The sequence below is a fragment of the Schistocerca serialis genome, chromosome 3 (assembly GCF_023864345.2).
Source record: "Schistocerca serialis cubense isolate TAMUIC-IGC-003099 chromosome 3, iqSchSeri2.2, whole genome shotgun sequence".
Taxonomy (NCBI): domain Eukaryota; kingdom Metazoa; phylum Arthropoda; class Insecta; order Orthoptera; family Acrididae; genus Schistocerca; species Schistocerca serialis.
Genome location: NC_064640.1, coordinates 740,284,624 through 740,305,810, shown reverse-complemented (window position 1 = coordinate 740,305,810; position 21,187 = coordinate 740,284,624). Strand labels below are relative to the sequence as shown.

Below are 21,187 nucleotides of genomic sequence, written 5' to 3'. Positions count from 1 at the left end.
ACAAACTGCATCTGTAGAAGGTAATCTTCTGGATGCAGGTGTTGAATTATTAAATAGTGATGCAGGTGGATCTCTTCACCATGCAACATGTCAATTACTATTCTTTGCAAGATATGCCACTGTATTGTTACGTCATGTGTACTTAGCTGGGTCCTTCATATATATCTTCAAAAATGGCATCTTTTGTAACTGCGCTATGGCTAGTCTATATGTGACCTCTGTTCAGTGATATTCAACTAAAACAGTTGGTCTCTCAAAGGTAAAACACCATATGACAAAATAAATTTTTGTGGGGATAACATTGACCAGGATACCTAATAGCATATTGACAAGCAGGAACTTTAGCCATATAATCTGATGCACCAAGGCCCAAAAGTTTATCGAAATATTTGGCATTTTTTATGCCATAAATGGAATTGAAATGAGCATTTGGTGTCATTGGCCGGGTGGCTCCTTGTGGGGCAGGTCCGGCAGCCTTGGTGCAGGTCTTATTACATTCGACGCCACCACCTGCATGCTGGATGGGGATGAAATGATGATGAAGACAACACAACACCCAGTCCCTGAGCAGAGAAGATCTCTGACAGTCAGGTAAAGAACACGGGCCCGTAGGATGGCAATCTGTCACACTGACCATTCAGTTATCGTGTCGGACTTTATGCTATATAACTCTCTATACTGTTATGCAATAAACACATGGGCAAAGTACAGCATCTACTACTTCCCATCTATGGAACAGAACATGTACACACTTCATTCATCAAAGGGGGCCACTGCCCTTAAGAAACATCAACACTGTTACAGCTTGTTCTTGGTGACATACAGAGTTAGAAATATCAACATAGGTTTTTATTATTTTTTTTATGTAACTCATATCCTGACAATATCCACTATGTACAGAGTTTTCAAAACACTTTTGCATCAATGGTTCAAAAAAAGGAGTCACATAGCTATCTAGGTCATGATGTCAACTATTTTTTGGCTGTATGTGTGTGAGCCACAACTTACAGAAAAATAGCTTTCTTTCTACATTGTCCAACCCTACTCCACCATTCACGATAGGCTTAAGATCCCAATTACATTGTTTTCTTGACAGTAACAGGCAAAACAGGTCAAGATTTCCATCAATGTAACTAATAATAACAATGACTGGACATCCATACAAAAATGGTCTGCAATTATTAGACTGAATAGTTAAATGTATAATTAGTTGTTATTCAGTGCTGATGATTGTGATGATAAAAATAGTAAGAAAGTTTGGGATTTATCTGTGAAATGGCTTATTTACCCTATGGACAATGCGCTATCCTAATGAACATAATGTGTAGGAGACATGAAAGTGGCATGCATTATAGTTGTTACTAATCAATGGAACAAAGGTTTGAATGTATTAGGTGAACATACACACTTAGATAGTGTGGTTATGGGAGGTGGACAATAACATGGAAACACAAAAATACAAGACATTATGATACCTAATACAGTGTAGGAAATCTGCTGGTATTGAAAACAGCTTCTGATCATATCAAAATGGCTAAATAAAGGTGGCCCTGCACAGTTTTCAAGTGAAGCTTAAGTCATGTTGAGTGATTAGCTGAGAAAAGTATGTAGCCTATAAAAAAATTGTAGTGTAAGAGTGGAATGAATTGAATGGCAGCCCAATTTATAACATTTATTATATCACTGAAGTGGGTAATGGAATAAGAAGAATCATTCATAAATAAAACAATAAAAGTGTTCCTGTTTTATTTTAAAATTTAGATAATACTTGAGTGACTAGGTGCTATTTTATAGCATACATAATTGCGTGCAATGAATTAATAATTTCTTAAGTCTTAAATATATGTGCCATATTTCATACAATAGTTGTTTCATCATTACGGCATTGATGTTTTAACAAATTACATATTTTGAGTGTTCATTGACATACACAGACAAACAGATTAAAATTTAAAAAATGTCTTACATATGCCAAGTGAAGAGCCAAATAATGTGACAAGGCAAAATATTTTTACTACATATTTGATGATCCAGTGGTAAAAACTGTTACTAATATGGTAAAGACATTAACGCATTTCAGTATAGAATTTTTTTAAACATTAACACTTTTGTGGCTGGCCTATAAGGAACAAGCAGCTAAAACATTTAAAACCTTTCTGACAAACATCTTATCAAGCAAACTCATGTGAACACACATGATGAAATGTGGAGGCATATTGAACAATAAAATGTAAGCTTTCTACTGAATGACGAATAAAATTTTTTCATGAATTAGTAAACTACACAAAATCAAAGAAATATTACTGCTACACTCATTGTGACGCTGGCTTCACTCCAAGTGTGTGTTTTGGGTTTCTCTATAATCAAGAAACTGTATCTGTTATTAGACTGCACTCATGCTTCAGCTCCACACCTTATGCTGTGCCCTTTGTACAACACCCTCCAGTCACTGCATCAACCTGAAACAGAGTGTCCATAGTAATTCAGTACCATGTATAATCAAAAAGTGAAAGAGGGAGACAATTTGCTTCTGCCTTTAAAAAAACTCATCATTTCTTACAATAATTCTGTAATATTTGGTTGTGTTGGTAATTTCCTCACTTTGGTTATGGAGATATCTTCAGCTTCCATATAATTGCTGTAATTTCATTTTACCTAATGGTAGATGGTCTTGGGCAGAGATTAATTTATTAATTGTGACAGGAAATTGGTCTTATTTGGTTTTTAAATGCAGACATAATGATCTGTCTATGACAGATTATTGTACTATTAACCAGCATGCATTAACCAGTATCCAGTGCTTGTTGTTTACTACCCTGGAAAGGTGACCCACAAATCTGCAGTATTTTTGTTATTTTCATTGCAGTGAGTCAAATTTCTATTGAATTTGTTGTATTTTATGACAAGAAAAGAGCTACCTATGATTATTATGTGACATGTTTTTAAGTCCTGTACGACATCACAACTCTTTATCAAAATATTATATGGTTGTCATTGTGTGCTATAGAATAACAGGTCTTTCCATTTTCCTTTTTTACCTTAGTTGTTGAGAAGTTACAGAAGTTTATGGTAACAGAGGATTTTTCCCAACATTCTTTTGATTTTGTATTTGAAACTGACCTTATAAATTCCCCAGATGATTCTTTTTAAGAGTACCATATTGTAGTTGCATAAACTATGGTGTACAAATGCAGTGATAGGAACCATAGTAATAAATCAGCACAACAAACTATTTTTTTTATTTTAATAACACATCACCATCATCTCATTTTATGTACCGCATTAATGGATCCTATTAACCCACCAGTATCATACTTCATCAGCAGGTGTCAACATTCCCAGTATTTATATCTGCTGGTGAATCTCAACATTATTGTACTGGATGAGGTTAATCCACACTTTAATCAGATCATCCAAAGGGCAATTAACTATCAGGAGGAATGATGGTTTCTGTATTACCAAGTGGCCATCTAGATTTTAGTTTTCAATTACTGCCATTTATTAACTAAGACAAAGGCTGTCATGATTTATTTTCAAAGAACGCAATTAATTTTCTTACTCATTTTTACCCTATTCAGGTTTTGCCCCATCTCTAATGACTTTACTGTAAATAGTCATTCAATCCTAATGTTCCTTCCTATTTCCCTAAGATCAATATACAACAGTTTAAGAATATCTTAATTCATGATCTCATATTACCATCAACAGTTGCAAGAAATTCAGAGTGGTGTGTTATTCAGCCCAACACAATAATAGTAGTAAATTGCCTATTTTAAATGCATTTTAATCTGTTGCTTTCCAGATCAAAAAATATTTATATTAAATAACCTACCTCATCAATAGCTCAAAATCTTAAACATGGCTGTGAAACAGCAACTGTGTAATTCAGAACAGATCGAAAAATCAGCCAAAAGCATCACCCTCTGTAGATCAGTTTTTCCTGCTCGCTTGAGCCTGTATATTTCTAGCAATTGAATTAGTCTCTGGCATAAAGTATATGTAATTTATGCATGTATTTTATTTTGAGACACCTATTCTGTTTATATGATAACAAGAGCCTCTACCTGTGGGCATTTACTGAGTAGTCTTTCTACAATACGTTACATGTAATCTCACGTTATCTAAAGCCATGGCTTGTGGTAACTCTTGTTTCACCAATTTCATTTATGACAAGAGGAGCTCAGCTTCATCTAATCAATTGGTGCATCATGTGATGTAATAAATGACTACATTTACTTCAGAAATGTTTTTCTATTAATATTTTTTTTCTGTTAGTAAAAATCATTTTGTAACTGCTGTACACATTTTTAGTGCCAATGTTTCTGAAGAAGATACTTTTACAAATATCGAAACCATGATCAAGGGATAATAAACCTTTATTTGCAATTGGTTGGCTGATTTTTCATATCAATATATACTGTTCTGGAGCCAAAGTACAACATAGCACAATTTAATATAAGAGAGTTGACTGTTGTATCTCTTCAAGGCTGTTAACACCGCATAATCCGCCCTATCACCCATAGCAACTTTTGTCTGAAGCATTTTTGTCAATCACTAAAAGTTCTCGTGTTAATCTTGCTATCTGTTTTACATGCTTCACTCAATGTTTAAAAATCAGACAAAAAAGTAAGAATAATGAAAATGACCAACTCAGTTAACAAATATACCTACTTAATGTCCAAAACTGGAAAATTACAGTTTGGCATACATTATTATATGCAGCTTAGGTAATAACAATTGGAAGGCAGCACTTACGCAAACTGCATGAAAAAGAGAGCAAAATGCAAACGATGACATCTATTAAACTGAAATAAAAGTAGCAAAGAGAATCTTAAGAGACAGGCTATGTACACTAGGCGATCAAAAGCTGATTCCGATAAGCAAACAACAAAGGCATGACCTTACTGAATCTTTTTGTGTACTGTAAATAAAGAGAGCCAAAAACCAAACAGGACTTACAGTAAGATCAGCGATACCACTTCAAATGCTTTTTTTTCCTCACTATTTATGGTCTGGAAAGAAACCACTGTGCAATGCACAAAATTCATGTAAGCAAATGGGGCAAATGACTACTCAGCCAGAATACCAAAGTGTTAGTGAAAAATGTTTTCTCTAGAATTCAGAAATGTTACACAATTTCTTCACCAACTACAAAGGAGACCTACAGAATATTATTCCTACCTACTTATTGAGGTGCAGCAGCAGTATCACACAAAGAAACATTGATTACACAAGAAAGTGTTCAGGGAGGAGCAGCTGTAATAACAACTACAGGAGGTGAAACAACACAGCCAGAAATTGATAAAAAATGAAACAGTGAGAGTGACAGCATATTCAGCTAATGAAAGATCTACATCATCAGATGATCTACCCCCAAAGAAGATGCAAGTTGCTTTTAAAAAGAAACTGCTCATTGAGGAAAATGTATGTTTGAGAAAGATGGTATCAATAACTGTTGCTTAGAACCTTTGAAAAAGTCAGAAAAACAACCTGACTTTGAAATTTGTCCTATAGAACGAACCTCATTAAAAACATTCATTGTATGCCTCTTCAGTAGGCCAAATTCAAACATAAATATATTCATTACAATGAAATGAATACCCCTATCTGTATACAGGCGTTGATATAAGTCAACAGGGACAGTTGAAAATGTGTGCCCTGACTGGGACTCAAACCCAGGATCTCCTGCTTACATGGCAGATGCCCTATCCACTTGAGCCACCAAGGACACAGAGGATAGTGTGATGGCAGGGACTTATCTCTGGTATGCCTCCTGTGAGACCCACATTCCCAACTTATTGTCCAACACTATATTCATAGTGCCCCTGCCCACTATACTCATTACTCTCAGTTTTTTGCTGATTCCTGTAAGAGTTCTGGCACTTCATATATATATATATATATATATATATATATATATATATATATATATATATATATATATATATATATGAAGATGGTATATGTTCTTTCGGACATGTCCAAAAGAACAGATACCATCTTTATACACTCCTGGATATTGAAATAAGAACACCGTGAATTCATTGTCCCAGGAAGGAGAAACTTTATTGACAGATTCCTGGGGTCAGATACATCACATGATCACACTGACAGAACCACAGGCACATAGACACAGGCAACAGAGCATGCACAATGTTGGCACTAGTACAGTGTATATCCACCTTTCGCAGCAATGCAGGCTGCTATTCTCCCATGGAGACGATCGTAGAGATGCTGGATGTAGTCCTGTGGAATGGCTTGCCATGCCATTTCCACCTGGCGCCTCAGTTGGACCAGCATTCGTGCTGGACGTGCAGACCGCGTGAGACGACGCTTCATCCAGTCCCAAACATGCTCAATGGGGGACAGATCCGGAGATCTTGCTGGCCAGGGTAGTTGACTTACACCTTCTAGAGCACGTTGGGTGGCACAGGATACATGCCGACGTGCATTGACCTGTTGGAACAGAAAGTTCCCTTGCCGGTCTAGGAATGGTAGAATGATGGGTTCGATGACGGTTTGAATGTACCGTGCACTATTCAGTGTCCCCTCGACGATCACGAGTGGTGTACGGCCAGTGTAGGAGATCGCTCCCCACACCATGATGCCGGGTGTTGGCCCTGTGTGCCTCGGTCGTATGCAGTCCTGATTGTGGCGCTCACCTGCACGGCACCAAACACGCATACGACCATCATTGGCACCAAGGCAGAAGCGACTCTCATCGCTGAAGACGACACGTCTCCATTCGTCCCTCCATTCACGCCTGTCGCGACACCACTGGAGGCGGGCTGCACGATGTTGGGGCGTCAGCAGAAGACGGCCTAACGGTGTGCGGGACCGTAGCCCAGCTTCATGGAGACGGTTGCGAATGGTCCTCGCCGATACCCCAGGAGCAACAGTGTCCCTAATTTGCTGGGAAGTGGCGGTGCGGTCCCCTACGGCACTGCGTAGGATCCTACGGTCTTGGCGTGCATCTGTGCGTCGCTGCGGTCCGGTCCCAGGTCGACGGGCACGTGCACCTTCCGCCGACCACTGGCGACAACATTGATGTACTGTGGAGACCGCACACCCCACGTGTTGAGCAATTCGGCGGTACGTCCACCCGGCCTCCCGCATGCCCACTATATGCCCTCGCTCAAAGTCCGTCAACTGCACATACAGTTCACGTCCACGCTGTCGCGGCATGCTACCAGTGTTAAAGACTGCGATGGAGCTCCGTATGCCACGGCAAACGGGCTGACACTGACGGTGGCGGTGCACAAATGCTGCGCAGCTAGCGCCATTCGACGGCCAGCACCGCGGTTCCTGGTGTGTCTGCTGTGCCGTGCGTGTGATCATTGCTTGTACAGCCCTCTCGCAGTGTCCGGAGCAAGTATGGTGGGTCTGACACACCGGTGTCAATGTGTTCTTTTTTCCATTTCCAGGAGTGTATATATAAATATATTTGTTCACAAACTTGAAGGTAGTCTTGAAGGTGTCTTGAACAAAACAAGGGCTCCTACTGGTGGAAGCAAAGCTGTGAGGACAGGGCGTGAGTTGTGCTTGGGTAGCTCAGTTGGTAGAGCATTTGCCCGTGAAAAGCAAAGGTCCAAGTTCGACTCTCGGTCCGGCACACAGTTTTAATCTGCCAGGAAGTTTCATATCAGTGCACATTCTACTGCAGAGTGAAAATCTCATTCAGTGTTACAATTGTTTCAACAACCACCAAACCAGGGCATTGTTACCTATCGCCAAACAGATGAACACACTAAACCACAGGTCAAGTACTATGTTAGCACTGAAAATCGTGAGATGAAGCCTGCCACACCATTAATTAACTGTGGTACATCAACAGGTGTGCACTGTGTACAATGGCTGCCTGCTGCCATCTCCACCTCCCAACTAACCAGTGCTAGTAATATACTGATCAGTGACACTGTTAATGAACTACAACCCATTCACTTTCATTCTAATGATTCAGCGCATACTGACATTATGGACAGACATACTCCAGAGTACTGCAACTGTTGACCAACAATCGCCACCATGTATGACCACCTTCCACTGCAGAGAACTGATATTTGCAGGTTATTGCAGACAAATCCATCCTACAAGTGACCTACCTATGCCAGACCATGCTTTTCCATGGCCTAAACCTGAAATTTACATTCTATGTTATACCATACATCACCCGGGTGACGTCACACTTGTTAACTGTGTACTGTGCCCGAGGTCACGTCATGACGATGACGTCACATTGACAACAGTCGTGTCATGCTCTGGGTCACACCTGCCACATGAAGTCATTCAAATAGCAGGCATACCATGTCTACCTGCAACAGCACAGAGTTTTCACACCTCGTGAGAACAGCATATCAGTATGGCGAGCCTGACTGCAACTACGAATCACACTGTGTGATCACAAGGACAACATTCAACAGCTGCCGGGTTGAGTGATCTACACTGATGTGCCATCCGCCACCCTGTCCACCACACTGTATTCCTTGCTTCCCCACTACTACACCATCCTTAATGACGCCAATGCACCAGCTGTGACACACATGCCACATTCTGTGATAACCGGTCATGACTCTCTCATTACCAATACACCTACAGCAACTACCGTGCCACAGCTCCAGCCGCCGCCTTTATCAGTGCCACCAAAAGGTTTTCATGAATCTGCACCATTTACTTCACATGATTACAACCTCATACAGGTCCTGGTCACTCACCACTAGGCAGATTACAGCCAGCCACACACCGAGTTACATCTGCCACCGCTAGAAGTTGATTCCCTGCAAGAATGGTTCACACTCTGCGAGTGCATGATGCAGTTGGCCAGGATCACAGATGACTGTGACAAGTTTTTGGTGCTATTGAACCACCTCCCTACCAACACCAATCTTACCTGTGATGTCCTACTGTATGCACCAACCACTGGCAGATATGAGACAGCGAAGATGCTCATACTGCAATGCCTATCGTATTCACCTGAACAACAACTCCATCGCTGAGAATTAATACTACCCTAGGTCCACTGGTCCAACACCAGCCCCACGACCTTGTCCCTCACAAACTAAAGGTGGCCGAGGCAATGATCAAGGAACTGTTACATGAGGGCACCATTAGGCCATCACACAGTGTGTGCGCCTCACTGACTACAATGACAATGGAAAAAGATAAAATGTGGTGCATGTGCAGAGACTACAGACATTTGAACGTGTACACCATCACTGATAGTTAGCCCATTCCCAATATTCAGGAATTCTTCCGGCAACTGGCTAGTGCAACCATACTTAGCGTGATCGACTCTAAAAGAGATAGTTGGCAGATCCCAATGGCCATGAAGGACATCACAAAGACTGCAATAATTACTCCCTTTGGCCTATTTGTTCCTCTTTATGCTCTTCAGACTAAAGAACGTAGCCCAGACTGGCCAGTGGTTCATTGACGGGTTGTTTTTTTACCATGCTCTTTTGCTATTGTTATTTGGATGATGTACATATATTCTTAGAAACAACTCAAGGTCATGAGAAACACCTGCAAGTAGTATTCAACAAACTAGCAGAGCGGGCTGTTGTTGTCAATGAGGACAAATGCCAACTCTGGCAAAAATGTGTTACATTCATAGGCCAGCTCGTCAACACTTCGAGCATCCATCCCACCCCAGAAAACAGAGATGAAGTATGGACCTACCATCAAGAATGGACTATCAAAATTTCCACCTTTTCTTAGGGGTAATTAATTTTTAATACAACAACTCCCCCATGCCACAGAGACACTCGTCCTGCTCACAGAGTCACTCTGTGGCAAGAACACATCAGGCAAACATAAGCTCACTTGTATTCCTGATTTGCAAGGAACTTTCGAGAACATCAAAACAGAGCTGGCTCAGATTACCGCTCTGGCACTTTCATCCATGGACACTCATATGGTTATGATAGCCGACACCAACGACCGAGCGATTGGGGCAGTGCTACAATAGGAAGTCCCCAGTGCAACCCAACCCCTATGGCTTTTCTTGTGGAAACTTACTGACTCCCAGAATATGTGGTCAACTTTTGACTGTGAGCTTTTGACGATATACAAAGTGATTCAATACTTCCCACATGACATTGAGGGCTGTCAGCTTACTATCTACACAGACGCTGTTAAATACCATACTTACACTATGTATGAGGGAGCAGACAACATGCTGGCTGACTTCGTCTCATGACTCGCTGCCACATCGGCACACCATTACTTTGACCAACTATTGGAGGCACAAGCAACTGACACCAACTTTCAAAACCTGCTATCTGGACACACAACAGGCCTCCAGCTCAAGAAGTGCACCATTGCAGGCACAACAAAACTAGTTTGCTGCAACGTATCCCATGGTAGACAATGACCTGTCATCCCACAGAACTTCAGGAAGACAGTTTTCGACCTCCTCTACAACTTGTCTCACCCCGGAGTATGCCCGACACTAAAACCGATAACAGATAGTTTCTTTTGGACTAACATTAACTGGGACAGCACTGCATGGACGAGAGCCTGCAACCAATGCCAATGGGCCAAGACAGAATGTCATGCATAGCCACCCTTCGGGAAATTCTCCAGCCTGAAGGGCTGTTTGTTACATGTCCACATAGACCCGGTGGGGCCCCTCCCACATTCAGACAGATACAAGTACATGTTCCATAGACAGGACAACTTGATGGGTGGAGGCCACACTCTGACTGATAACTCAGTTGACACCGTCGCCCAAGCTTTCATCACATTATGGACTGCACACTTTGGCTGCCCAGAGTCCCTGACAACAGACCAGGGCCAGCAGTTTTAGTTGACACTGTTCTCTGAGCTCTGCCACCTCTGTGGGTGCCACCAGTTACACACAATGGCCTCCCATCCCCAGTCCAATGAACTTGTGGAACAGTGGCACTGCACTCATACACCACAACCAAAAGTGGACGGAGGCTCTCCCCTGGTTGCTGCTGGGCATACGAGCTGCCTACAAAGATGATCTGGGTGCCCCGCTTGCAGAGGTGCTCTATGGGGAACCAATCACCCTCCCAACAGAGTTTGTACCACAAACCACCGACCCTGTGGATGTCAACCTAGTAAAACATGTCAGGAACCACATCCACCACATCCACATCCCATCGCCATCCCACCACAACAAACCAACCATCTTTGAGCACAAGTACCTCCAATCATGTACACATGTCATGCTCAGGTGCAAATTAAACAATAGACAGTCAGGCTATAGCATGGTCTTGAGGTCATTAGAGCACTGCACGCCCCTTCCACCTACGATTGACTCAGCAGGTCTGAAATCTACTCTTTCTTTGGACGGCTACCTGCTCTTGTCGGCCCCAGAGAATTTTATAATACTGGATGGCGCACTAACAGCCACCAACACCTCAATGGACATCGCCACTGTGCCAATGGCACCACTACTTGACATCACAGGCCAGCCACACTTTACAGGCACCCAGGTACCTGGCAGACTACAATATGTTGGCATTACCCATCACCAGCAGGACAACACATAATGATGTACACTAGTCACCATGCTGCACTCTGGTGATTTGAGGGGGGGGGTCCTCTGGGGGGATTTAGAAGCACTCTATCCCCCAATAACATCGCTGCCCTACCACAGCAAGAACAACTGTATCTTTGCCAGATGAGTTTTCTGTAGTACATGTTCTATGTTAAACGCATTGTGTGTACGTTGCAAGAATAAAAGTACTCATATTAAGTGCTAAGAGTGCGAGTGATCACATCATTGTAATTACAACGACTGCTCCCCATTACATACACAGTTATTAAAAAAACCAGTTATCAATGACAGTATGAAACTTACGAATAGCCTTAGGAGATAGAAATTGTTTTTAATGACAAGGTTGGAACAAAATCAGAGGCAAGACAAAGGAGCAGTAGGCAGGAATGTTAGTAGTGCTTGCTGTCCATTCCGAAGTTTCAGTCACAGAGGATTATCAGGGGGAACTATTAGTATAGTTTGTTTTGACAACTAACCAAGCTTTTTGAAGAAAAACTAGAAAAATGCAACAGGGATCTGAATAAGAATTTGGGAGGGGGCGGGGTAGAACTGAGGCATTAAAAAGCAAACTAAATGAAGATTTGATTGGTAGGATTTAAACAATAAAAAGTGATAGGGGTGGTAAAATCACTGCTAAATATGACAAGTTAAAGGAATTGAGGAATGAAATTTGGAGACTGGCATTCAAGTGCCTGAAACAATAGGGAATCTTAATAAATATAAATTAGTTGCACACTCAGGGGACAAATGAATCAATGTACAGATTGATTCTCTTATACGTGAAGTGACTGAAATTAAAACAAAATTGTCCTGATAAAGTTGAGAAATTTGGAAAACTTTTGAAATAATGCACAATGTGATGAAACAAGAAGGCTGGGTATTAAGATCAGAAATGGATCAAAATGACAATAATCTTGAATGTAAAATTAATAACTTGAAAAGTAGGTAGTTAATGATAAAGTTGTTGCACTAGAGAAAGTTGTAATGTAATTCCATGTGATTGTAAAGTAGTTTACATTCTTAGAAAACTATCTGAATTGGAGGAAAATTTTGTAACTAGAAGTTTCAGTAGTAACAGTAGTGGGATGAGCACCAATGTGCCAATTAAAAGTTTTAGAGGAAATAATAACCTTAACATAGTTGACTTTTCTCAACATTTTTGTCATAATTTTGATAGTTGTTTGACTGATTTGCTTAAGAAAAAGTTTGTAAAAGAGTCTTTGGATGAGGAAGCACTCTCTTGGACTAACCAATATATTCATGCAGAAATGACATATTGTGCTTTTGAAAACAGCTTTCTGAATAAATTGTCAGAAACTGAACATGCTTGTATCAAAAGTTAATTCATAAATGGACCAATTAGTGAGAAGTGAATGGCAACATGAAAGATTTTTGAGAGAAGCACCTGAGAAAATTAAAAATCCTAGATCAATCATTTGATGAGCTTACACAAAAAGGTGTATGAAAGAGCAGATTACCAAGGAACGTGCAACAGGGTTTAGTTTATGGGGCAGACGATTCTATTTTGGTTTCTGACATATGTAGATAAACTGGATAGGGGATTAGAGAGAAATTATGTACATAGTTTTTAATCAGAATTTCCATAGTGTGACTCAGCGCAAGAGTGGGTAATTACAGAAGGAAACGGGGAAGAAATTATCTGTATAATTATGAGGGAAGACATCAGAAAAGTGATCCACATTCGAATGACAGAAATATTAATGAGAAAGAATACAAGAAAATTTAAACAGATCATTGGAAGGAAACGCCAAACCATTTAACTACAGTAGATATGAAAATAGGGGTAATGATGAGGTACAAGAGGGATCCCCCAACTGAGATCTAGTCACTTTGGTGTGGGGAAAAATAGAAGAAATCAGGCTAATTATCACAAAAGAATTATGAGAGAAGGATAAACTTTGAACCATACAAGCAACAAGATAAAGACAGGAATAGATATCCCATGAATAGATTAAGTTTCGATAGGAAATTTTGGGATACAATGGGCATTGGTATATGTGGGGAAAATCAGGACTAGGTTACACAGAAGAGTGCAGTGGTATCCCATTACAAACTGACTTCAGAGTCATACAGAGCAACAGAAATTGGAGATATCACCAGCACAAGTCACTGGGTCATAAACCTTCGATGGAGCAATATGGAGTAGGAGATGAGGCAGGAGATGCTGTATGCACGTCCACACCTGAGTGCAGACCATGAACAAGCTCCTAAGCAGTCAGTTCATCAGTGCATCTGATGATCGCAATGTGGTTGCTCACTGAAATACTGTGCTCACTGGACACTGATGTCTGGCCATTCACCTGTAAACTACATAAGATAAAGTTGAAGATCCACAAGAAATGGACTATCTGCAACATTCTATGTCATCCTGTACCACTGGTCATAGGAAAGCAGCATCTTGAGTAGGGATTTGCTGTCCTTTGTGTGGACTGCTAAAACACCACAACACAAACATTTGTGTCTGGAGTGGTGCTGTACCAGGTAGTTTTGACTGCTGATGAAAACTGTCACATTCTGTTCAGTGATGAATCGTGCTTCTGTACTACCCTAGATGACCATTGTCAGCAAGTATGGTGGCTACCTGAGAAATAAGCCAATTCTTCCCATTTCTTAGAGAGGCACAGTGGTGTTCCTCCTGATGTGTGACATGTGTGGTACATATGCAGTTGGAGTGATATTGCACCCCTAATATGTCTAGATATCACTCTGACAGGTGACATGTACATAAGCATCCTGTCTGACCACCTGCATCCATTCATGACCATTGTGCATTCTTACAGACTTGGTCAATTCCAGCAGAACAATGCAGCACACCACATAAAAAGAATTGCTACAGAGTGTCTCCAGGAACATTCTTCTGATTTCAAACACTTGCACTGATCACTAAACTCCCCAGACATGAACAGTCTTGAGAGTATCTGGGATGCCTCGCAATGTGCTGTCCAGAGGAGATCTCCACCCCTTAGTCCCCTTAGAGATTTATGGGCAGCCCAACAGTATTCATGTGGTCAGTTCCTTCCATCACTACTTCAGACATTGGTCGAGTCCAGGCCACATTGCGTTGTGGCACTTGTGCATTCTCGCTGGTGCCATACATGATATTAGGCAGGTGTACCAGTTTCTTTGACTCTGCAGTGTTTAATCAGTGTGTGTGTTACTACTTTTCTATATATTACTGAGCAAGGTGGCGCACTACATAGCACACTGGACTCCCATTCAGGACGATGATGGTTAAAACCAATGACCGACCATCCAGATTTAGATTTTCCATTATTTCCATGAATTACTCCAGACAAGTGCTGGGATGATTCCTTTGAAATGCCACAGCCAATTTCCTTCCCATCCTGAATGCAAGCCAAGCTTGTGCTCTGTCTGTAGAAAAGGAGAAAGATTGGGTTTAAGCTAGTCTACAGATTAGCTTGAAAGTAAGATATCTGCATAAGTTTGTAGCTCTCAAATAGGTCCCTTAAAATTCTGTTCCATGCCAAATCAGTCATGACATTAGTACATAAATTAACAAATAAAATTATTTTTATATCTTCCTTATGGAATGAGCTTTGCACAGTGTCAATTGAAGAGTAATAAAGGTATTTTTCTCTTCTAGTATAACAGCTATGAACATCGTACTCACCTCAAATCCTGATTGAATTTTTATGATGAAGTTCATAGGCTAATAGACATATTGTGAAACAGTTAATATGAAAAATTCCTTGAAAAGGTATTTACAAGGTGTTCTTGGTAAACATGACATATTATAGAGTCGGATATTGATAACTTGTTGTGAATCAACTGAAACAGTGATTATATGAAAGGGTCTCAGTCAATAAACTTAAATTTGTACATCATACTTTTCCGCTAGTGACCACTAGTTCTTGCCTGAACTCAATCCTCTAGTCATCATCCATGAGTGGCATTTTAGCCTTCACTTGAAATATGCTGTAGTTATACTGTTCACAACAGTTAATAAATGTAAATGAGTTGTTCTCAATATTTCCAATAAACTTAAAATATTTGGCTAACTGAGGAATGGTGCTAGTGGATCAAGCTTAGCTAGGGTATATGGCATGCCACAAGAATGGATATTAAAAAGAATGTAACACTATTACAAAACTTGCCAAGTGACTTGGCAGTGAAGATGGAATCTTACACAGAAAAATGATGAAAATGGCAGAAAATCAGAATTTAGACACTGCAGTGTACACTTGGTTCACGCAGGTACAGTCCATAAGTGGCCCTTTGAGTTATGAAAAAGTGCTTCACTGAATAAGAAACTTGGGGATAATACTGACTTTAAAGTGACTACTGGCTGGCTTGTTGCTTGTTGTTGTGGTCTTCAGTCCAAAGACTGGCTGGAAGCAGATCTCCATGCTACTCTATCCTGTTCTTCCCTCTTCATCTCTGAGTAAATACTGCAACCTACATCCTTCTGAATTTGCTTAGTGTATTCGTCTCTCATTCTCCCTCTATGATTTACTTCCCTTCAATACTAAATTGGTGATCCCTTGATGCCTCAGAAAGTGCCCTACCAATTGACAACTGATCCATTCTTCTAGTCACATTGTACCACAAATTGCTCTTCACCCCACTTCTATTCAGTACATCCTCATTAGTTACATGATCTACCTATCTAAACTTAAGCATTTTTCTGTAGCACCACATTTCAAGAGCTGCTATTTCCTTTGTGCCCATGTTTCACTTCCATACATGGCTACACTCTGTACAAATACTTTCAGAAAAGAATTCCTGAAACTTAAATCTATACTTGATGTTAACAAATATCTCTTCTTCAGAAATGCTTTCCTTGCCATCACCAGCCGACATTTTATATCCTCTCTATTTCGAACATCATCAGTTATTTTGTTGCCCAAATAGCAAAACTCATCTACTTCTTTAAGTGTCTCACTTCCCAGTCTAATTACCTCAGCATCACCTGATTTAATTCTACTGCATTCTATTATCCTCATTTTGTTTTTGTTGGTGTTCATCTTATATCCTCCTTTGAAGACACTATCCATTCTGTTCAACTTCTCTACCAACTCCTTTTCTGTCTCTGATAGAATTATAATGTCTTCATCAAACCTCAAGGGTTTTATTTCTGCTTCATGGATTTTAATTCCTATTCCTAATTTTTCTTTTGTATCCTTTACCACTTGCTCAGTACAAAGATTGAACATCAGGGATAGTGTACAACACTGTCTCCCCTGCTTCTCAACCACTGCTTCCCATTTGTGCCACTCAAATCTTGTACTGGTTTTTTCTTCCTGTATTTTATCCCTGTCACCTTCAGAATTTGAAAGAGAGTATTCGAATCAACATTGTCAAAAGCTTCCTCTAAGTCTACAAATCATATAAATAAGATAGGCTGTAGAGTCACTATTGCCTCAAGTAGTCCTACATTTCTTTGGAATCCAAACTGATCTTCCCTTAGGTCAGCTTATACTAGCTTTTGCATTTCTTTATAAAGAAATCGAGTTATTATTTTGAAACTGTGCCTCATTAAACTGATAGTTCATGTTATAACTTCAAGTTGAACAAATATGTTTCAAGGACAATGCAACACATGAAAGTCACAGATCAAGTAAACAGAGTAAGATGTGTGTCACTTTAACAGTCAAATAATAACTGAGTCCAAGTCTCGCGGCTGCTGGCTGGGTGGCCGCTTAGGTGGCGCTGCTGCTGCATGGCTGGCAGACAGCGCCACATGAAGAGGACGCGCGTAACTGCACAACGGCACTTTGAAAGATTGGCGAGTCACCACAGTTCACTAATTTTCACACCGGTCAGCACCTTCTTTCTTAGGAATTGGAATTATTACATTCTTCTTGAAGTCTGAGGGTATTTTTCCTGTCTCATACATCTTGCTCACCAGATGGAAGAGTTTCGTGCATGGCTGGCTCTCCCAACGTTATCAGTAGTTCTATTGGAATGTTGTCTACTCCCAGGAACTTGTTTCAACTTAGGACTTTCAGTGCTCTGTCAGATTTTTTATGCAGTAACATACTGCCCATCTCATCTTCGTCTACATCCTCTTCCATTGACATAATATTGCCCTTAAGTGCATGGCACTTGTATAGACTCTCTATATAAACCTTCAAACTTCCTGCTTTCCCTTCTTTGCATAGAACTGGTTTTCCATCTGAGCACTTGATATTCATACAGGTGGTTCTCTTTTCTCCAAAGGTCTCTTTAATTTTCCTATAGGCAGCAACTTTATTACTCCCAGTGATATATGCCTCTACATCCTCACATTTGTCGTCCAGCCATTCCTGTTAGCCATTTTGCACTTCCTATTGATCTCATTTTTGAGACGTTTCTGTTCCTTTTCACCTCCTTCATTCACAGCATCTTAATATTTTCTCCTGCCATCAGTTAAATTCAATATCTCTTGTGTTACCCAAGGATTTCTACTAGTCATCATCTTTTTACGTACTTCATCCTCTGCTGCTTTCACTATTTCAATTCTCAAAGCTACCCATTATTCTTCTGGCTGGATTATGCACTTTATATCTAGGCATTGAATTGGGGAATTGGACACTCAAGGTGAAGAACTGTTTGCTGACACTGAATTAGAAGATTGTTCCAAAGAGACTTTAAATAAATTTATCACCAAGTGCTATAACAAAAAAATATCTACAACATAGATGAAATTTCTTTGTATTGGAGGAAAATGCCAACAGAATCACTAGTTTCCTAGAAAGAAGTGTCAGTTCCTGGTTATAAGGCAAGAAAACCTTGCATCATTGCTATGGTGTGCAGAAATGTTACCAGAACACATAGGCTACCCTTTCTGTTCATAGGGAAACCCAAACTTGACACTGTTTTATGGGAGTAAAAAATAGTTGGTCACCTACAAGAATCAAAAGAATGCAAGGACAGATGCAAGCATTTTTACAGAATAATACCACCCTGTATTTATTTCTGAAGTATAAAAGCAATGGCATGCAATTGGTAATTCTGAAAATGTTTTTTTGTCCCCAAGTCATCCCTCAAAATGTTCAATGCAAAGACAAAATGGAAAGTCTAAAGTTATTTTCTTGCCTCAGAACATTACTCCAGTCCTCTGGCATTAACTTGTAGGATGCTGTGCACACAGTAGTAGACGTTCAGACTGCTGTTGAGGACACTACTCTAGCAAAACATTGGAACAAACTCCTTCCATCAGATGAGCACCTCACTGGAACTGTAGAACCACCAACCATACATCAGTATTGCAACAGCATGGGCTGGTTAAAGGATCTTCAAGATTTGGAGATTATGAACAGAAAAACATTCAAGACTGGTTCAAATGGGATACCAATGCTCCTGGTTATCGATTACTGACAGATGATGAGGTCATTGGTAACGTCATCTGTGACCAAGATGCTTGCAGTGACAAAATAGAGGCTAGTGATGACTGTACCATTAAAGAACTACACAGTGAGGAAGTTTTTCACTGCCTTGCAAACTTGAAGAGTGTGATGTCGTGCAGCTGTTGTGTTTAAGATGTGCGTGAGATTTAGTGACAATAAAAGCATGTCTCAGGTCTGGAGAAAATATTAATTTAGAACTCCTTTTCATAGATGGTAGGGATGCCTTAATAGAAAATGAGTAATTTATGTAAGCTAGGTACAGTATTTGTAATACATAGAAAAAACATGCACTTTTGGAATTAAGACACAAATCTGTTTCTTCATTTCATATTCCTCCAACGATAGTGGTACTTTTTTTTCTAGAAAAGGATTAGTTATGTAAAAATCTGTTATCTGAACACCCCCAGTCCCAAATTGTTTTGGATAATTGATGCTCTACTTCACTCACTACTTGCTTTTATGCAATAATACTACCCTTATAAATGATCGTTTAAAACAGAAAATTATGTCATAAACATGAAGAATATGTTACGATTTTTGTCTGTTTCTTTCAAACATTCATAATTATGTGAACGACAATGGTTCCTAAACTTGTTGTTTGAGCTACTCAGTTATACATTTCTTCCACTTCAAGGTTTTCATCATTACATTCACCCAAAAATTAGAAAAATTCTGTACTATTTACTAACTGCCATTCAGAGATTAAAATGCATATGCCTACACCTTCCTTGGAAATACTCTAATTTTTCCTGTCTTGTGACAAAAATAACCTAGACAGTATTCATCTATATAGATCTAAAAATGGATGCAAAATACCCAATTTTTTAGTGTTTCTCTTTGTATTCTTCATTATTACTGGCTAAAGTGCAAACCTCAAAACAGAAGCAAGAAATGCTTGTAATGCATACACACCATCAAAACTACTGTATATGATTTAGGGACCTTGCCAGACATGCAAATGGAATATATGAACATGTCAATCTGTGTGACATTGCCTACATCCAGCAAGTGAGCCTCGAGCCACCAGTACAATAGGCTGGTCAAATAAACTTCTGTAAATTGCAAATATAAGACCAACCAGTGGCTAGATTGCTCTCAGTTGCTATAATCCAACTTTTCCTGAGCAAGTGAACTATGGCCACCACTGATGTTTATGTGGACAAATTTACAACTGTGTTGTATAGTGCTTTGACAGCTGAGCGATTGGTTTCCAGCCCCTCTAGTCACAGGTGGAACTTTGCTTCATGTTATAATTTCAATACACATGCATCATAAAGAAGTAGTGCTTGGATTTATATCATATTCAAACAGAAACTATTGCACTTTCATTTCTATCAGGAACTAAGGTTTATATTAATTATCACCAAGTATTATTGTTTGATTTCATGGACTAATAGACAATTGGAACCTATTGTTACAGAAAGTTTATTTGTGTTTAACAAACTGTGATGACACTATATTTGAGCTTACAGTATGTGACCCACGAGAATTTCATAGTTCAGTTAAATTTCTGTGACTGCCTTTCTTCATAACCAGGATAAATAAGTAACAATATGCAGCCAGTATTTCAGCAATATGCCTTGGGTGAGGTGGTATTTTCATTCAATTTTTGTTTTGTAATCTTACTCATTTCTTGAAATTTAATTTTTGAGCCTTACATATATTATCTGTGCTAATAAAATAACTGCAAGTATCATTATAACCTTCTTCATCTCTTTCACAGTCTAACTGTGAATCACAGTGATATTATTCTCCACTTTCTAGTGCTTCTTCCTCACTGGGTAATTAATGTAATATACAAGGTGTTTCTCATCACCATTTAAAAATTTCCAAAGTGATGTAAATGATGCTGAGTGAATTAATTTAAGACACATGGGATTGCAGATGTCACAAAATATCCCAAAAGTGGGTGACAAATGTTCAACAGATGATGTCACCACCTGGAGTACTTCATTGTAGATGCACCAGTTGAACCTATCAGTTTGTTGCACCTGCTCATCTCAACCCTACTCAAGTATTTCCGTCAGTGTGGTTCTGGGCTCCCATGCATGACTTCAGTGCACGGGGCTCAGAGTTTGAGTCTTGTGTCTGGCGAGCAGTATTTTTTCATTCCATTAAACAATTATGTGTTTACATTGAAGTAAGGTTTATTATTTAATTTACTGGTCTTGCAGTCACCACTCATTAATACAAAGTACAATACAACAAAAACATACAATATTCCATCACAAGTAAATGGGTATAAGCTTCCACACTGCATTGCTTCCAGTAAATGATTTATGTTTTCTTTACT

At 39.7% G+C, this 21,187-nt stretch overlaps 1 protein-coding gene across 2 annotated transcripts in view; it reads right to left on the bottom strand.

The window, feature by feature from the left end:
• Nucleotides 1–2,304: 2,304 nt before the first annotated feature.
• The window catches only part of LOC126470594 (uncharacterized), a 66,682-nt gene continuing 47,799 nt past the window's right edge, over nucleotides 2,305–21,187 (bottom strand). The window contains exon 5 of one of the 2 annotated variants that reach the window (XM_050098546.1): nucleotides 2,305–2,459. Coding sequence is in view for 1 of the 2 variants with exons in the window: in XM_050098547.1 (XP_049954504.1) it covers nucleotides 2,447–2,459 (13 nt within the window). In the remaining variant the exon portion in view is untranslated. The remainder of the gene's footprint in view (nucleotides 2,460–21,187) is intronic. The other variant, XM_050098547.1, reaches the window with a different exon arrangement.